Source organism: Sus scrofa, chromosome 14 (genome assembly GCF_000003025.6).
Source record: "Sus scrofa isolate TJ Tabasco breed Duroc chromosome 14, Sscrofa11.1, whole genome shotgun sequence".
NCBI classification, from domain to species: Eukaryota; Metazoa; Chordata; class Mammalia; order Artiodactyla; family Suidae; genus Sus; species Sus scrofa.
In genome coordinates, this window is record NC_010456.5 from 79,705,871 (window position 1) to 79,722,237 (window position 16,367).

Below are 16,367 nucleotides of genomic sequence, written 5' to 3' on the forward strand. Positions count from 1 at the left end.
CCGAAGGGATTCTTGATCCAGAAAGAACCACTGCCATCACAATGATAATCTACTTGCAGTGCCTTCTATAATTTTACTTGCTGCAGCTCCCAACTGTTACTCATTTGTGCCTCATCCAAGCACATGTACAGGGATGCACAAGCACGCAGGTACCAAATGCCCCCTCCTTGCCTACTCCCCAGCCTCACCATGTACTTGATAACAGAATGCGCTCGAAGGCACAGACAGGCTGCATGGCTGCCCAGAGCACAGCTCAATTATTAATGCTGCTCTTTACAGACCTTGCCTTATTTCTGTCCATGCTAACATGAAGAGGGCAAAATCCTTAATGCACTCTACGCCCACTCCCTCCTGCTGTTAGAGGAAAAAGCGTGTGCCAGGCAGAGTCATCTAATAGCATCATGTTCTTCACCTTTCTCTACATACTGTCCCTGCAGTTCCCTCAAGGGCATCAAGATCAAGTGTATCTCAGACTGAGCTATGGGTAGATTTTCTGGGGGGCTGGAAAGGCAAGGTAAAAGCATTAGCTCTCACAGGAAGAGATGGGGACTCTGTCTGAATAGGATGTCTGCATGAATAGAAACAAGGGTAGAGCATCTTTGTTAAGAAGGACAAGTACCTTACCATAGATTGCAACGCCTAACAGGTAGACTCTGGAGCCCTACCTATAGTTTCCTCCTGAATGAATTAGACAGGTGAAAGGTAGTATGACTATTTTCCATTTGGACACCAGACTACTGAAGCAGCTTTAATGGAATCGGGGATATCATAATGCAACAGCCTGAAATCCATCTCTTTCCCAGCTCTGAAAATATCTGAGCTCTGGGCCCTGGATTCATGCAGAACCTCATGCTACCCTAAGATTAACTGCCAAGTTTCCATCTAAAACGTGAAAGGTCAGGAGATGGACATAGAACAGGCTTGAGACCATATCTGGGAAGAAAGGTCCAGAGATACTTTCATTTTTTTTTTTTTTATTTTGGAGGGGCCATAGCATAAGAATTCCATTAGTTGACCCTAATGCTCAGCAAATTGAGAACCTGAAGATTGATGAAAACTCCAGCTAGGGTTTATCTATGTTAAGGCATGCTTTTATACCCACATACGTGAGAAATTAAACCAAGTTTCATACAATGTGTTCATTAGCCAAGTAAGTCAGAAAATAGTCTCATGCAATTATCAACACTGACACTCTTGTATAAGCAACTCTGTTTTGGCCAAGTTAATGTACTAGTAGAACAGACAGATTTGGGCCTCTTTTCTTATAAAGGATCTGACAATTAAAGGGGGTTATGTTCACTTCCATTTAAGTCCTGGAAAATACACTCTTGTGACTTAGCAACCATGTTTAAAAAGCTCTTGCCATTCTTAAATAAACAGAGTGTATGTTTATGAGGTCTTAACAACGTTATTTTCAGGGATGACGTAGAGGTAGTGATATGGAGCTTTGCGGATTTACAGTAAGTTGTGGGTGATTTATTGCAGGGACATACAGTATTTGCCGAGAGAAAAGTGGACTTTCACTTAAGCAGCGTTTGAAAATGTGTTACATGGGAAACAAGCCAGAATGTGGAGACCAAAGACTCCTCACCATGAAGAGAGAAGGGCCCCCTTTTTGGGAGACAGAGGACCAAGAGTTCAGAACATTTGCTGGCACTCAGGGAGCAGAGCTAATTCAAGACCAGAAAGAGAGACAGTTTAGAATAGAGACTGAAGACGGGAGGCCCAAATCTGGCCTACAGAGGTGTTTTGTTTGGCCTATAGAGCACTTTTGAAAGTGGTGGAGTCATGGTCAACATTTTAAAACTGGAGATGCAACATGGAAGCCCAGTTTCTTCTCTTGGAAACATGGGGAGGTGTTCATGCAGAGGCCTGCATTTTTGCTTGGGGACAATCAACTGGAATTGGGAAGTCCCTCAGGGAAGGTTCAGGTTCTCAGCTCCCAGGTTTTTACACATCTGCATCCTTCTTTTTTTTCTTTTCTTTTCTTTTTTTTTTTTTTAGAGTTGCACCCATGACATATGGAAGTTTCCAGGTTAGGGGTCAAATCTGAGCTGTAGCTGCTAGCCTGTACCACAGCCACACCAGATCCGAGCCACATCTGTGACCTACACCACAGCTCATGGCAACGCCGGATCCCTGACCCATTGAGCAAGGCCAGGGATAGGACCCACATCCTCATGGATACTAGTCAGATTCATTTCTGCTGCACCACAACAGGAACTCCTGCACCCCTCACTTATTTTTTTTTAATTTTCCCAATGTACAGCAAGGGGATCAAGTTATCCTTACATGTGTACATTACAATTACATTTTCTTCCCCCACCCTTTCTTCTGTTGCAACATGAGTATCTAGACAAAGTTCTCAATGCTACTCAGCAGGATCTCCTTGTAAATCTATTCTAAGTTGTGTCTGATAAGCTCAAGCTCCTGATCCCTCCCACTCCCTCCCCTTCCCATCAGGCAGCCACAAGTCTTTTCTCCAAGTCCATGATTTTCTTTTCTGAGGAGATGTTCATTTGTGCTGGATATTAGATTCCAGTTATAAGTGATATCATATGGTATTTGTCTTTGTCTTTCTGGCTCATTTCACTCAGTATGAGATTCTCTAGTTCCATCCATGTTGCTGCAAATGGCATTATGTCATTCTTTTTTATGGCTGAGTAGTATTCCATTGTGTATATATCCCTCACTTCTAACACCTGCCCAGCCCTTTCTCCTTGAGCTTGCAAACCTCAGTGCAGGAAATGTTCTTTTTTACTAGTAGTACTTTCACTGAATAGACCTCTTCCACCAGCAAGGCTCATTTTCAGATACAAGGATATTGACAAAGCCCATGTGTCTCCAAAACTCATCAGAAAAGCAAGATTATTAGGTTTTCTTTTAAAATTTGACATATCTACAGGTGTCATTTTTGTATTAAATGAGGGGTAGCTAAAGTTAATATTTCCCCGAGCCATGTCATAAGACATGGTTGGAAGTGGAATGTTTATGTTTATTTTCTCCTCTGAAACAATTAGACAACACCAGGAGGGCTGTGGTAGAAGGCATCTGTCTCTGAGCATGTTTCCTTATCTGAGAAAATTTCCACATGGATGGAGCTGGCAGGAAGGGGGAAAACAGAGCCAACTTTTCCATCAGGTCCCAAGGAAACAGTGCCGAGAGCCCACTCTACTTCTAGTGACCCCTGAAAATGGCTGAATTTCAATTGCTTTAAAATCAGGAGAAAGTAGTAATAATGAATTTAGCCTGAATTATATTCATCTTTATATGAAGATAGTAGTAAAATATAACTTTTAATATTCTTTATGGAGAATATAAGAAGAAGGCAAACGTACCTAGGATCCCATGAAAATCACAGCACAGCCCTCCAGACAAATGCTGGTCTCCAGACTGACATCTCGGGTCGAGGCCATGGTGGGTCTGCCAATGGCACAGACTCATTTAGCCATGACCTTCACCCCAACCCCATCTCTGGATGCTCTGCATGTGGAGGCCCCTGAAGGCGCATTACACCCTGACCTCAGTCTCAAAAAGATGGAGAAGATGCTTTTCAGTCAGCCACTTCTGGACATTTCCAAATGGAAGCATCCAAAGATTTTCATCATATGCATTTGGAGAATAGGCATTACTACTATCAGAGACAGTTTGCTTTTCCGATTCTGTTACACCATCCCTGAAAGCATTCTCAATCCTTAATCTCAGTGGCCAATTTCAAGCCAGGTTTCGCTGGACTCAGCATATACTGAAAACAAAAGCCAAGAAGCCAAAGCATAGGCCATAACGAGAGCCCCTCTTATGGGTTCCTAGAGCTGGCAGGGAGACTGGGTTTTCTATCTCCTCAACTCGTCTCCCCAGAGCCAAAACACTCCATAAGATCCAGCTATCGTTTCAGCTTATGAACCTTCAGCATTTATTGTTAGCAAAGCTCATACTAGAAATTGATGATCTATAGCCTAGTGATATCTCGTCTGTTATCTTGTTTCTTGTTTTGTTAGCTCATTTTCCTCTACTTATGGCTAGATTTAGGGATTCTTGTTAAAATATAATATAAACATCTTGATGGGAAAGATCTAATCTTATACATAGGTTTCAAAATCCCCCAATACCTAGAAAAAAGTCTGGCACACAGTCCATACTTAATCTATTATTTGATTGAGACCTTTGAAATATATGGCTCTCAGCCCCATCTCTGGTATTACGATGAGACTGAGGGCCGATCTTCCCATCCATGTATAGGTGGGGCAGGATTGTCCCCTACATACACATGTGCATGCACATACACACAAATGCATGTCCACACACACTCCCTTCTTCCAAATTCTGGGAGCAGTGACATCAACATCCAAAAAGTCCCAAGGGCATCCTTGCTGAAAGGGCTTCTATTTTTGTACCACCAATGACTCATCACTGGCCAGGGTCTCCCCAAAGCTACAATTTGTCAGCCTGTCAGTAAGGACAAGAGGAACAGAAGTGGAAACAGAGGTCACATCTCCATTCCTGTCTGCAGTCCATAAACCCTACAATGAAGCAATACCAGTCGACACCATACTTCAGCACAACCATGGCTATGCCCTGAGCATGATCTCTGCCCCTGTGTTTGAGCTCTAACCTTTCCCTCCAGCTGGCTCTAACCTTTCCCTCCAGTTGGCTTCCACCCTGATCTCTCGGCAGTTTCTGAAGGCCTGTCTGGCTGTGGCTTTAGGTAAAGGACCAGAGGCAGGCAATGGGAAGAAGATCCAGCCCTCTGGTGGTATAAACACATGCTAATTGCAGAAGACACAAAGAACTAACTGGGCCTGCAAGGGAATGCATCTTCTTCATTTAATCTGAAACAATCATTCTAAATAATAATAATAAAAAATCAGAGGGCTAGCAGAGGGTCAGATAATCCAAGATTTTTTCTTTTTAAATTCTAGAGAGTGATGGAGAGAATAATTCATTCTAATTTTGGAGGGTAGAGCAGATATGGATTTATAGACACAGTGATCAGATAATGTTTTCATAAGAGAAACAAATGAACAATGGGGCAAAATGTCCTCAAAAGTTATGTGTAACAAATTCCAAACAGGCCAGAACCATGCATTCAGCCTTGTCAACCTTCCACAACAGAAATGAACTCTTACCTCCCCTCTGAAATAGTACATTTAAAAAAAAAAAAAACAAAATACAAAAAACCCAGAGGAGCAGGATCATAAAATCAAGTAATTCAAAGCCTTCTACCAATAAGGATGAAATAAAATAATCCCAGACACCCACTCGGCTAGGTTTGGTCTTTTCCACCTGGAATTATCTTTGTCCTTTTCCTTGGTCCTAAAGTCTCCCCCAAGATGATAGCCTAAAACTCTAGGATTGCGTTTTAAAGTCATTATTTGCTTTACTACTTGATGGAAACTATTTGCTCTATCTTTTCTCATTTTTCATTTAGTAGAAAAAACTAAAGGGATCAAGTAGAAAAGGGCCTGGACTGGGAGGGAAGAACTATGGCTTCTGGCTCTAGTTCAGTCCCCAGCTAGCTGGGTGACCTTGAGAATATCACTGAGCCCTCCCTTGGCAGGCGAGGATGCTGAGGCAGAGGGAACAGGGTTACCAAGTGGACTTTGAAGTATCTTTAAATTCTGGCATCTTACTCCAAAGTTGTCTTTTGCAGCAAACCTGGAAGGAAGGTCTAGTTCCATCCTCCCTCCCACTCCTAATGGTCCTTGATTTTTTTCCTCAGGCAATGCCAAAGATGAGCAGTTCTCTTGATGTTTCTAGGTGCTGTGACATGTGGTACCTCTGTGTCTCCCACTTGGTGATAAGTGAGGAAGCCAAGGCCACCGCACAACATGGGAGATAGAAGGAAGAAGATGGCTTACCCTTTCGGCATATTCTCTACCTGGTTTATACCTCCTTGAGGAAAGAAGGGCTATTTGCAAAACTAGATGATGTAGGATGATTGAGTTTGGTTGCTCCCACGTACAAAAATCAAGGGTTGCATTAAAGGTAAAATTCTGAAAGGGGACAGGACTTCCCATTGGGAGTTATTTACAGCCTCTTTGCCCCGAAGGCGTCTCTTCTTCCCCCAGTGCTCTCCTCCTCCACCATCTGACAAGCCATTCTTTCAACAGCTGCTGGCTCTCCTGTTGTGCTCCCTTCACAGATGTGCAGTGCTGTTCTGAACATCCTGCCCTTGAACTTTCCCTACCCATAATTTTCCAAACCAAAGCCTGGCAATAAAAATGTCAGCGAGGGATGAAGAAAATTGGGGGGAGTATTAAAAAAGGAAAAAGGAAGAATAGAGAGAGGCTTTACACACACAATAACATGTGCTGACTTCCTCAACAAAGGTTAAATGCATGCCATGACTTCTTGATAAGGGCACAAAGGCAGCGAGCTGGAACAAACTTCTCAGAACTCTGCTTAGAAAGCCCAGGTTCCATAAAGGAGCTGGGTCCAGAATAAAATGGTAGGCTTCCTCTTCTATGCCTCAGGTTGCCCAGCTGTGCCTACTGTGGGGCAGGGAGTGTACCTATACAGTGATAGTGAAAGTAGATTCTCAGTCCTTCACAGGTTACAACGCACTGTCATGGAGGTGATCTACACCTCTAGCTCAGCCAGGTGCGTACTATGAGGTCAACACCTGTGTGTGCAGTGGGTAATAACAAGACTGGAGGCAGAGGCTGGATATCTTGCATGGTTTCAGAGACCTCCATAGAAACCTCCTTGGCATCAGATTTTCCTAAAGTCCACTGGTTTGATATGCCCACAATGCACTAACTTTGTAAGCACACAATGCAAAACTGTACCAAACTAACTGCATTCTACAGTTCTCTAAAGAGATAACAGAAACTAATGGGGAAGCAGGACCTCTCTGGTTACCTACTTTAGTCTGCCCAATAAGGGGCACAGAGAACTAGGTAAGGATGGGCGGGCAAAGAGGCTTTCTACCAGGAAAAAAATCCCTTAGGTGGGAGGAGCGCTTGGGAAACGACCAACTTTTCCTGTTCTTTGCTAACTTGTCTTGATTCCATTGCAAAAGACTGCCACTCTACTGAGATGAAAAAGACGGTCTTTATTGAGTCAAAGTTTAGGAAGAGATGAATCAAAACTCAAACAGACATCACTCAGCACTTGGCCCATGGACGTGGCCCACATGTCCCATGTCCCAGTGAGAAAGCTATAGACCCTCTTAAGCACGGCAGCCTTGCAGCCTTGGCCCCAAAGGTGTGAAATGGGGAGATGGAGAATAAGTGAGAAAACAAGACAGGTGAACGGCAGGGTGAGGTTACATGACTTCTTCTGCAACATCCCACTGAACCTAGATGGACACTTCCACACTTGGAATTTTACTTCCTGACACCTGGCAGAGATGCCTTTAGCAGTGTGCATTTAAATCTTGGCTCCATGACTTACTAGCTAGGTGGTTTGGGGCAGATGTTGCCATCTCATCTGTAAAGTGGGAAAGATCTTGGTACCTACCCTATGAAGTTTGTTAGGAGAATTTAATGAGACTGAATACATTTCTCATTTTAAAGTGCTTGGCACTGCACCTCGACCCAGCACACGACTGGCCTCCACCACCCAGGCCTCTCCTCCTTTTCAAGAATTTCTAGGCCCTCTAGGGATTAGAGACCTGGCTGCGGGAGGACTTGGACAGGCAAAACGGCAGGTAACTGACTAGGTGTGCAAAAGCTCTGGGTATTCCCATTATATCAGTGATGCCAGTGCTATTTTTTTTTTTTTTTGAGACTCTGAAAACAACCTGGTAAGTTTCTACTGCAATCCTGGAGACAGTTTTCCTTAACCTAACCATAGCAATTTGACTGTGTGGAAAATATTCAGCATGATCACACTGAAGCTGCTGTGAATGAAGGAGTATGAAATGAATCAATAGATACAAACATAAAATGGTAAGGAAAGGCCATTTTCACATCATAACACCACTCTCAGCCAGGAATATGGCCCTCAGATCAGATGCTCTCCAAAATTTGTGCTATTTCCTCCTCCTTCCTAGTGTCCTTAGCCTCCAAAACAGAACCACTGATACCAGAAGCCTACAGCAAAGACTGGTGAAATTAGCAGGTGCCCCCACTGTGTACCAGCCATTCTGGAGCAGATAAAGTCATTAAGGAAAATTTGAACAATGTATAACCTTTCAGCTTTACTCTGCTCCTAGCAGGCAGCCTGCCTTTGAGAGACAAAAGCCAGCACTGAAGTCACCAGTGAGCAGGACTTGACCTTCATTTTCAGTATGGGCAGCGTTAAATATTCATAGTCCACGTAACTACAGTATAGGAAGTGGTGGACTTTAACCATAAATCAAGGGAATAAATATTTTCACACAGGAGAGCCATCCTTTCCAAGAGTGCCCCTGGAAAAAAACCCCAAATACCCAGGGCCCTGAGCTTCAATCTTTTCCAACTTTATCTTGAAATTCTGGAAGCAGCAGGTACCGCTACATTATGCAATCCATGAATCCTGCCCTCACACTGACATCTCTGGGTCTTTTTTTTTTCACCTTATCTATTAGAGAAGAATTACTGTTCCTATGTCAAAGGGAAGAAATAGACAGAGATGGAACCAGCAACGGTGACATTATCACCCACAGGGCGTCTAGGGGCACTTTTGACTTCATTGTACAATTTTTCAAAAATCTTTGCTTCACAGAGGATCAGAGCATGTGGGAGGGAATGGGAGGGGGCATGTCAGTATGGTGAGACAGCAGAACTAGGAGCTGGAGTGCTTTAAATGGGGCACCTTTAAAAAAGAAAGTTGTTAAGGGAGTAAATCCTAAGAGTGCTCGTGGCAAGGAAAAATTTTTTTCTTTTTCTTTAATTTTGTATCTATATATGAGATGATGGATGTTCACTAGACTTCTTCGGGTGATCATTTCAGGGTGTACGTAAGGTGCTGTACACCTTAACTTACACAGCGCTGAGAGTCAACTATATCTCAGTAAAAGTGGAAGGGAAAACAAGAGGACAAAGAAATGGAGCTCTCTGGGACATGGTACCTGCTTTGTGTGGCCAATTTAATATCTTTAATATCTTTGCAGGGATGGAACTACTGTGTATGGTGGGCTTGATGCTCTGTGTCTGCTAAGGAATTGCCATCTGGGTCTCTCCAAAGTCTGGGCAGAAGTCTGCCTCTGCTAGGGTGTTTCTAGAGAGTCTCCAGCTGGGATGATGAGCATAATGTTAACACAATTTAACGTAATTCTCTTCCGCTTTCGAGTCCAGGAGCTCTGAGCACAATCTGTCTCAGCCAGAGAATAATCACTTGAGGCCATACAAGTGATTCTTCCGTGGCAACCACCCTAAGAAAATGAGACCCAAAGAAGGGCTTCTCAAACTCTCGAATGAACAAGACCAGCTCAGGGATCCATCCTGGCCTAACAATGGAAAAGGAAAGACATGTAGGGGAGGATGTCTTTGGAAATGACTCACCCACTGCCTCTTGAGGGTGAAATGAGCTGTGAAGGTTTTGAAAGATCATAAACCCACCAATAACAATATTTATCTCAACTCCCTGTCCACTCACACAACCTGCACCAGGTGCCTTGACCTTGAGCCAGCAGAGCAGACCAGCAGAGCCCATTTTCTGTATTAATGTGTATTACTTGCACCATTTAAAGGGCTGGGTGCAGAGAGCCTCACATCTTGAATTTGTGCTGCTGGGGCATTCCACAATAATTTGATTAAAACTTACTGACACATGCTATTTTATGGACCATATCTGTCCAATTAGGTTCACACAAAGAAAAGCCTACAAAGCCTTCTGATTTATTTATTTGAAGGATGTAAGTACTAGCTAAAATTCATCTGAAGACTACTAGTTACTTGTTTCCAGGGTGATGAACAGTGTAACTTCCAAGAGAGGTTTAAAGCTCTCTTTCCAAGATGCCCAGATGGCCAACCAAACCACGAGTGTAGAAAACTGGTGACAGTTTTGAATGAAAGGGATGAATTTTAAGAATTTACATCCTGCTTGCTTACCCTCTGTTCAGTTGCAACTTATACAGAGATAAAACTTTTATCTGATTTACTATGCTTGATTAAAATAATTTGTCCAATGGGCTCTTTTGTTTATTCTTGGGGATGAATCTATGGCTTTTTGTAAAGGTTACTTTATAGATTCTACTTTAATTCTTCCCCTTACCTGTGGGGAGCATCCTGCTGGCTTTCCCCAGGAAGATGGTGCACACTTGGTATCCACTATGCTGATGAGGTTACCCACAGGACAGCCTCTCGGGGTTTGACTTCAGAACCAAATGTAGCCATTCCAATGACAAGTGGAAAGGGCTACATACATAAACATAAGGTCTTCCTATTAAACAATGCCTCACTCAGCCAAATCGCACAGTTTAGTGACAGACTAGAAAGACTGAGTCTAGGATGGAGTTCAAACAGTCCCCAGGCTAAGTGAGGAGAGTCTTAGCATTTTTTGCTTGGAAAAGCTGAGAAGAGGTCCAAAGGTCCATCCTTGGAATAGGATCCTTGCAAGTCCACCAAAGAAACCAGAACCAGAGAGGGTTCCTGGTGCCAGTTTCTCCAGGCTCAGCGGAATCATACCTAAATCCACCTGCACTGACGTGGTACAGGGCATCAGGGAAGAGGATGGGGAGTTCTATTCCTTTCCATCCTCCCACATGGAGCCGAGAACAGCAAAACCCACAGAGCAAGACCACCCATCCCATAGTAGACACTATAAAAAAAAAAAAGACACAACTCAAATGCATCTAAAAAGGGAACTTTATTTCTGAGAGATACAGAGGAACAAGAAGGGAGAGACAAGGCAAGAAGCTGTTGAGGTATCTGTCCTTCTAAGTGATCACCACACTCACCTCTGTAAGAGTCTCTCTGGGGCTCACAGACTACCTGCCAGAACCTACCTCCTGAGCCCCAGGATGGAAGCCAGCAGGGCATGCACCCTGTGACTTGTGAGAAAAACGCCTCACTCCTGGGGAGAGAAGGGAGAAATGAGACCAGGGGCTTTAGAAGAGTTTTGGTTCAATTCAAATATGATCCAGAAGGATGAAGAGGAGATATTTAAATGGGGCTTACCTTCAATGACATACCAACTAGAGTTTTCCAAATTTAAAAAGCTCCTCTCTTTCTTGGCCAGTAAGAGCTGATAGAAGATCATGTGGAATCTTGACTTCTGGAGGATTTTTCAAAGAAAGGCCCTTCCACCTGAGGTGGGTGAGGGCAGCCCAGCCTCATGCGTGCGGATGGGCTGAAGGGCTTCTGATCTTCTCCAACGTGGCTGATTCCCGGAGACAGGTGATGACAGGAGATGTTTTCTTTATTTCCCCTAACAGGATTTTGGCTAGGCACCCAAACGCACAAAATCCTTTGGCTGGTGACCAGTAACTGAGAAATTTAGAGTCTGGGCATGCCTGAAATTACTCTCATCTTGAGCCACAGAAAAAGAGTGCTAGGCTCAGAATTCAGGCACACCGGGCTCTCAGCCAACAAGGACACCAAGTGGGTTTCCTCCAATCAAATTCCAGCATCCAGGTATACCACGGAGAGAGTTCAAGGAATCAAAAACACTCTGGACAATGCAGGCCAAGATCTCAAGGCCACTGTCCAAGTGTCAAGTTCATGTCACCACAGAAAGGAGTCAGACCAGCTCAGCTCCAGTTTTTCAGACACTGTCATCTTCAAGCTTGAGATAGAATAGTTAGAACAAATGATGTACCGAGGGGTGACACCTGCAGAAACCAGGGCAGAGCTGGCTGTCACCTATTCAGTGCCTTCTTCTGCCTCCTACAAAGCCTTTTCTATCTGTGGCACAGGTCCACTCAGTTGGCACCTCAGGGGTCTACATGAGTGTCCACTACAGGAATTCTCAGGTGGCCATGGGCCTGCACCTCTGGGAGTCATCACGAACTCCTCCATCCCATCTCCTTACCTTGACAAGTCAGGAAGCACCAGCCAGTGATGCTTCAGCCAAGTATTCAGTTGGCAGATGCAAAGGACATCGTCATGCTTTCTAAGATGACCTCTAGTAAGAGCAACGCAGTGGAAATCCTAATAAGAAAAAGACCCTACTGCCTCGGCAAGAGTGGCTCATACCCTCACCGGCTGGACACTGTGACCCTCCCAGAGGTTGCGGATTCACATCAGAGACCTCTTGACCTCTTCAGTGCAAATTATGCACCAGGAAATACCTATTTAAAAATCAGTAAGACCCAGCAAAGAAGCTTGATCTCAGATCCCTCTCCCTCCCTGGCAAGCCAGTAATCAATGTGGCCCTCCTTGTGAGAGCTTGCTTTCCCATTCAGAAAATCAGCACAGGCAGCCCTGCCTTCCTCTAAAAGTCTTCCACCCCTAGGAGGCTCTTGCAAAGGCTGGCATTAGAGCAAATCAATTCATCAATGTAAAGGCTCACAGTTGTTGTGGAAAAGAGGGCAAGACAACGTATTTGAATACTCACTTTGACGAATCTATGAAGTATATTACAAGTGCACCAATGCTGAGAGCAAAGACTAAGACAACCTGCAAAAGAAAAGAAAAATACTGTCATTTAAGGGCTGAACACTGGGATCTTGGCTTATTTGTTTTTTGGATACATGTGGCTGCAGCTTGGAAACGTGGTGCTTGAAAAGGGGTCTGCTTAGCAATGTCATCCCCTTGCTGCACTCACATACTACCCTGCTCTTGGTTCCTCATCGCCCAGTGGACAGCAACCTCATTGCTGGCCAACAGGGGTCAGGGCAGACATGGGTTTATCCCCCGGCACTGGGCTTTTATCTGGTCCTTTTATCTTGGGGTCCAGCTTCTCATCTGAAGTCAACACACGTCAGTGGGAAAAGAGCAGGTAAAAAACAGCAGTGATACAATCTTTCCTATTATATGTAAACTAGGCCCCAAATGAACTCAAATACAGGGATTTCCCCTCCCCCCCCTTTTTTTTTTGCTTTTTAGGGCTGCATCTGGGGCATCTGGAAGTTCCTAGGCTAGGGATCGAACTGGAACTGCAGCTGCAGGCCTACACCACAGCCATAGCAACGCAGGACCCGAGCTGCGTCTGCGTCCTACACCACCACTCATAGCCAACACCGGATACTTAACCCACTGAGCGAGGCCAGGGATCGAACCTGCATCCTCACAGGTACTAGTCAGGTTCATTTCTACTGAGTCACAATCGCAACTCCCCAGGAACATCCATTTTTAACAGCTTTGCTGAGGTATCATGTACATACCATAAATTCACTCATTTTATGTGTCCAATTCAATGACTTCAGGAAAACTTAACAACGTGAGCAACTGGCCCCCTGATCGAGGTTTAGAACATTTTCAGCAGCCCAGTTAGATCCTCCATGCCCGTGAAAGAGCTAATCCCTCCTTCTCCCCCCATCCCTGGAGAACACCAATTCACCAATTTACTTTGTTTCTATACAAGAAATATTAAAAAGCACAAATGTGGAGTTCCCCTGGCAGCGCAGCGGAAACGAATTCGACTAGGAACAATGAGGTTTCAGGTTCAATCCCTGGCCCTGCTCAATGGGTTAAGGATCTGGCGTTGCTGTGAGCTGTGGTGTAGGTTGTAGACGTGGCTCGGATCTGGCATTGCTGTGGCTGTGGTGTAGGCCGGCAGCTGTAGCTCCAATTGGACCCCTAGCCTGGAAAACTCCATATGCCTCAGGTGGGGCCCTAAAAAGCAAAAAAAAAAAAAAAAAAAAAAAAAAAAAGCACAAATTTGTTGTCTATGTAAATGTCCAAATATGTGTAAGTGTATGCATATATATATAGTACATAAAGAAATAGCACCACCACACATGATGCCCAGGGGCAAGAAATTCCTAGTAGTCACACTAATATCCTAAAGGGATTGCAGGGTGAAGAGTGTCAGCGGTGTCAGTTTCCTCAGTGTATCTACATACTGACACCCCTGTGGCATCGGCTGATGGATGGAGGTGAAGCCTGCATTATGTGAAGACAGGCATGATCAAGTCATGTGCACATGTGTGCACACACCAAATTGGCAGATAGAAAATAAAATCTAGAACGTTACGAAATTCCAAGGAGCTACAAGGAGCTACATTCATTCCATGGATGGTGGGCTCCAAAGCAGACAACTGGCAGCTGGAAGAACTGGACACTAGAAAAGGAATGTGTCATTTCATAGCATCTGATGAATTTTCCTGTGAAAGGAAGTGTTACTGCACCACTGAGGCTGATTTTATTCTTCCATTTTGTTTCAAAAAACTAAAACAGGCTCCAGTTGAATCCCCCCAAAGTTCTTGTAGTCTGTTGGTAATTATCCTCAGCCCAGGACCAATCCCCCAGCAGCCTCTACTCGGTCTCTCCCCTCACCCCTCCGTCTCTCTCTCACATACACATGCATGCATTCATTCACTCCTTGCAAAGTTATATGCAAAAACAAACGAAAACATAAACTGGGCTCTGCTTTTCCCTCTATTATCTGAATGAGGCAGTAAATCAAATAGCTTAAGATTAATTTTGATCTGTGCTGCTATTTCTGAGAAATAAGCAGTTAGATCCGGGCCCTGACCTCATTCTCAAAAATGCTGCAAAGAGAAAGAGGTGTGGCCAGCCCAGAGGGGAAGGACCTCTTCTTCATTCATAAATAGCCAGTATAAGACTGATCCCTGTCAGTTTGGCTGTGTGTCTGTGTGGGTGAGTGTGTGTCTGTCTGTGACCACTTAGCCTCTGTCAGAGGGGGCTGGATGGGCCTAGGCCATTAAGCTGGAGAAGAGAAGGGGGCAGAGGAGAGGACAGAGGAAAGAGAAAAGGAAACAGAAAGGAAAAAAGTTCTTGTAAATGGTACCTACATCATTCTGAAATGAGCTCAGCATCTAAGCTCTCCAGCAATGGTGATGATCTCCCAGCACTGAGGGCACAAAGGAACTGACACTAACGTGTCCCAGCAGCATCAGCTTGGCTCTGTGATGGGGAATAGCGTGCAGTTACTGAAGCACATCAGCCAGGGACAAGAGGGGAGGACTCCCGCTCTCCTCTTTAGATGCAAACTCCAATATGGGCATCTCTACAAGAGGGGGAGGGAGGGAGGGAAATCCAGAACAATGGTGCCTTTGGATGATTCCAAAGCTCCCAGGAGCTGGAGATTCTAAGGAGTGGACCTGATCTTGGGTCCACAGGTTCAGCCGGAGGCTTTCTCTCAATGAGGTACAGGGTGTCCAAAACTCTCCCACCCACCTGCCCCCACGCATGAAATGACCAATGTGGGGGGAGGTGGATCTGCTTCTCAGCACTGAGGTAAACGTGTACTGCATGTGATTTTTAAACTTGCTAAATGGTTCTCTATCATGTCAGGCTTGATTACATCTTTAACCCAGATCCGGATGCTGCGGAAAATGAATCAACCCTTTGGATTTGGCCATGAAAATAGGAACCCAACAGACATTCATCTTCTAAAGGACCCTAGGAAAGGGCTAGCTTCCTTCCCGCTCTCTCTCGCCTTCTCTCTCTGTTCTCTCTGCTTGTTCTCTCTTCTTTTCTCTCTCTCTCTCTCCCCACCTCCATGTCTCTCATCTTTGACTCTGACAAATACCCCATTATCTGGGAACCCTACTCCAAATATGAAAACAAATTCAGACCAATTACCAAAAAATGATTCGATTTTAGCTAAGCGGTGACAGTTATGTTACAGTGCATCCTCAAATAATTGTCTAAGTATTTATTTCACATTCTCTACGCATAAGGCCCTAGGAAAACAAAGGAAAGGAGTTCACTTGAAGTCATAAAATATGCTCTTTGATAGAGTCATCCTTACCTCGATGAATCCTAGGCTATTATGCAGTCAGTGCTCAATTGTACAGTATAGGTCGAGTGGCTATACAGTAAGTCATTACATAAAAGGAACCAAGGAACTACCCACAGGGGTTATTGTCTCAATAACCAATTCTTTTTCCAAGTGTCCCTTCTTCCTACATGTCATAGCTACTCTACTATCCTTTCAGGAAGAGGGAGGGCCACTGGAAATCCTTCCATGAGCTTCCATGGCTCCAGGGACCAGGGGCACTGCAGCCCAGGGATGGAGTAAGATGAGGCCAAGAAATGCATCAGCATCTAAGCTCTCCCGGGAGAGACAGGGAGACCCTTGCCCTCCAGCAGCTGAGTGCCTGAACCCCCCTTACAGTGACCAAGCCCTTCACAAAGCACTGTCACAAACAAGAGTGTATGGACACGGTCTGACCCAAGGGATGACACGAGCAGTCCCTCTCAGCACATCCCATGCCTGTACAGTCTGGTTTCACCAGGTCACCTTGGCTACGCTACGTGATGCTACACACCACATTCTAGGGTTTATGGCAAACATCCACATGCTGCGTGGCGGTGCTACATCCTGAGTGATATTTACAGAGTGCCAGATACGTAAAAACAAAAGTGGTT

At 44.6% G+C, this 16,367-nt stretch overlaps 1 protein-coding gene across 50 annotated transcripts in view; it reads right to left on the bottom strand.

The window, feature by feature from the left end:
- Positions 1-16,367, bottom strand: part of KCNMA1 (potassium calcium-activated channel subfamily M alpha 1) — a 760,956-nt gene that overhangs the window by 360,489 nt on the left and 384,100 nt on the right. For 49 of the 50 annotated variants that reach the window (XM_021072164.1, XM_021072146.1, XM_021072135.1 and 46 more), the window contains 1 exon segment: positions 12,424-12,485. In XM_021072164.1, coding sequence (XP_020927823.1) covers positions 12,424-12,485 — 62 coding nt within the window. 50 annotated transcript variants of the gene reach the window in all.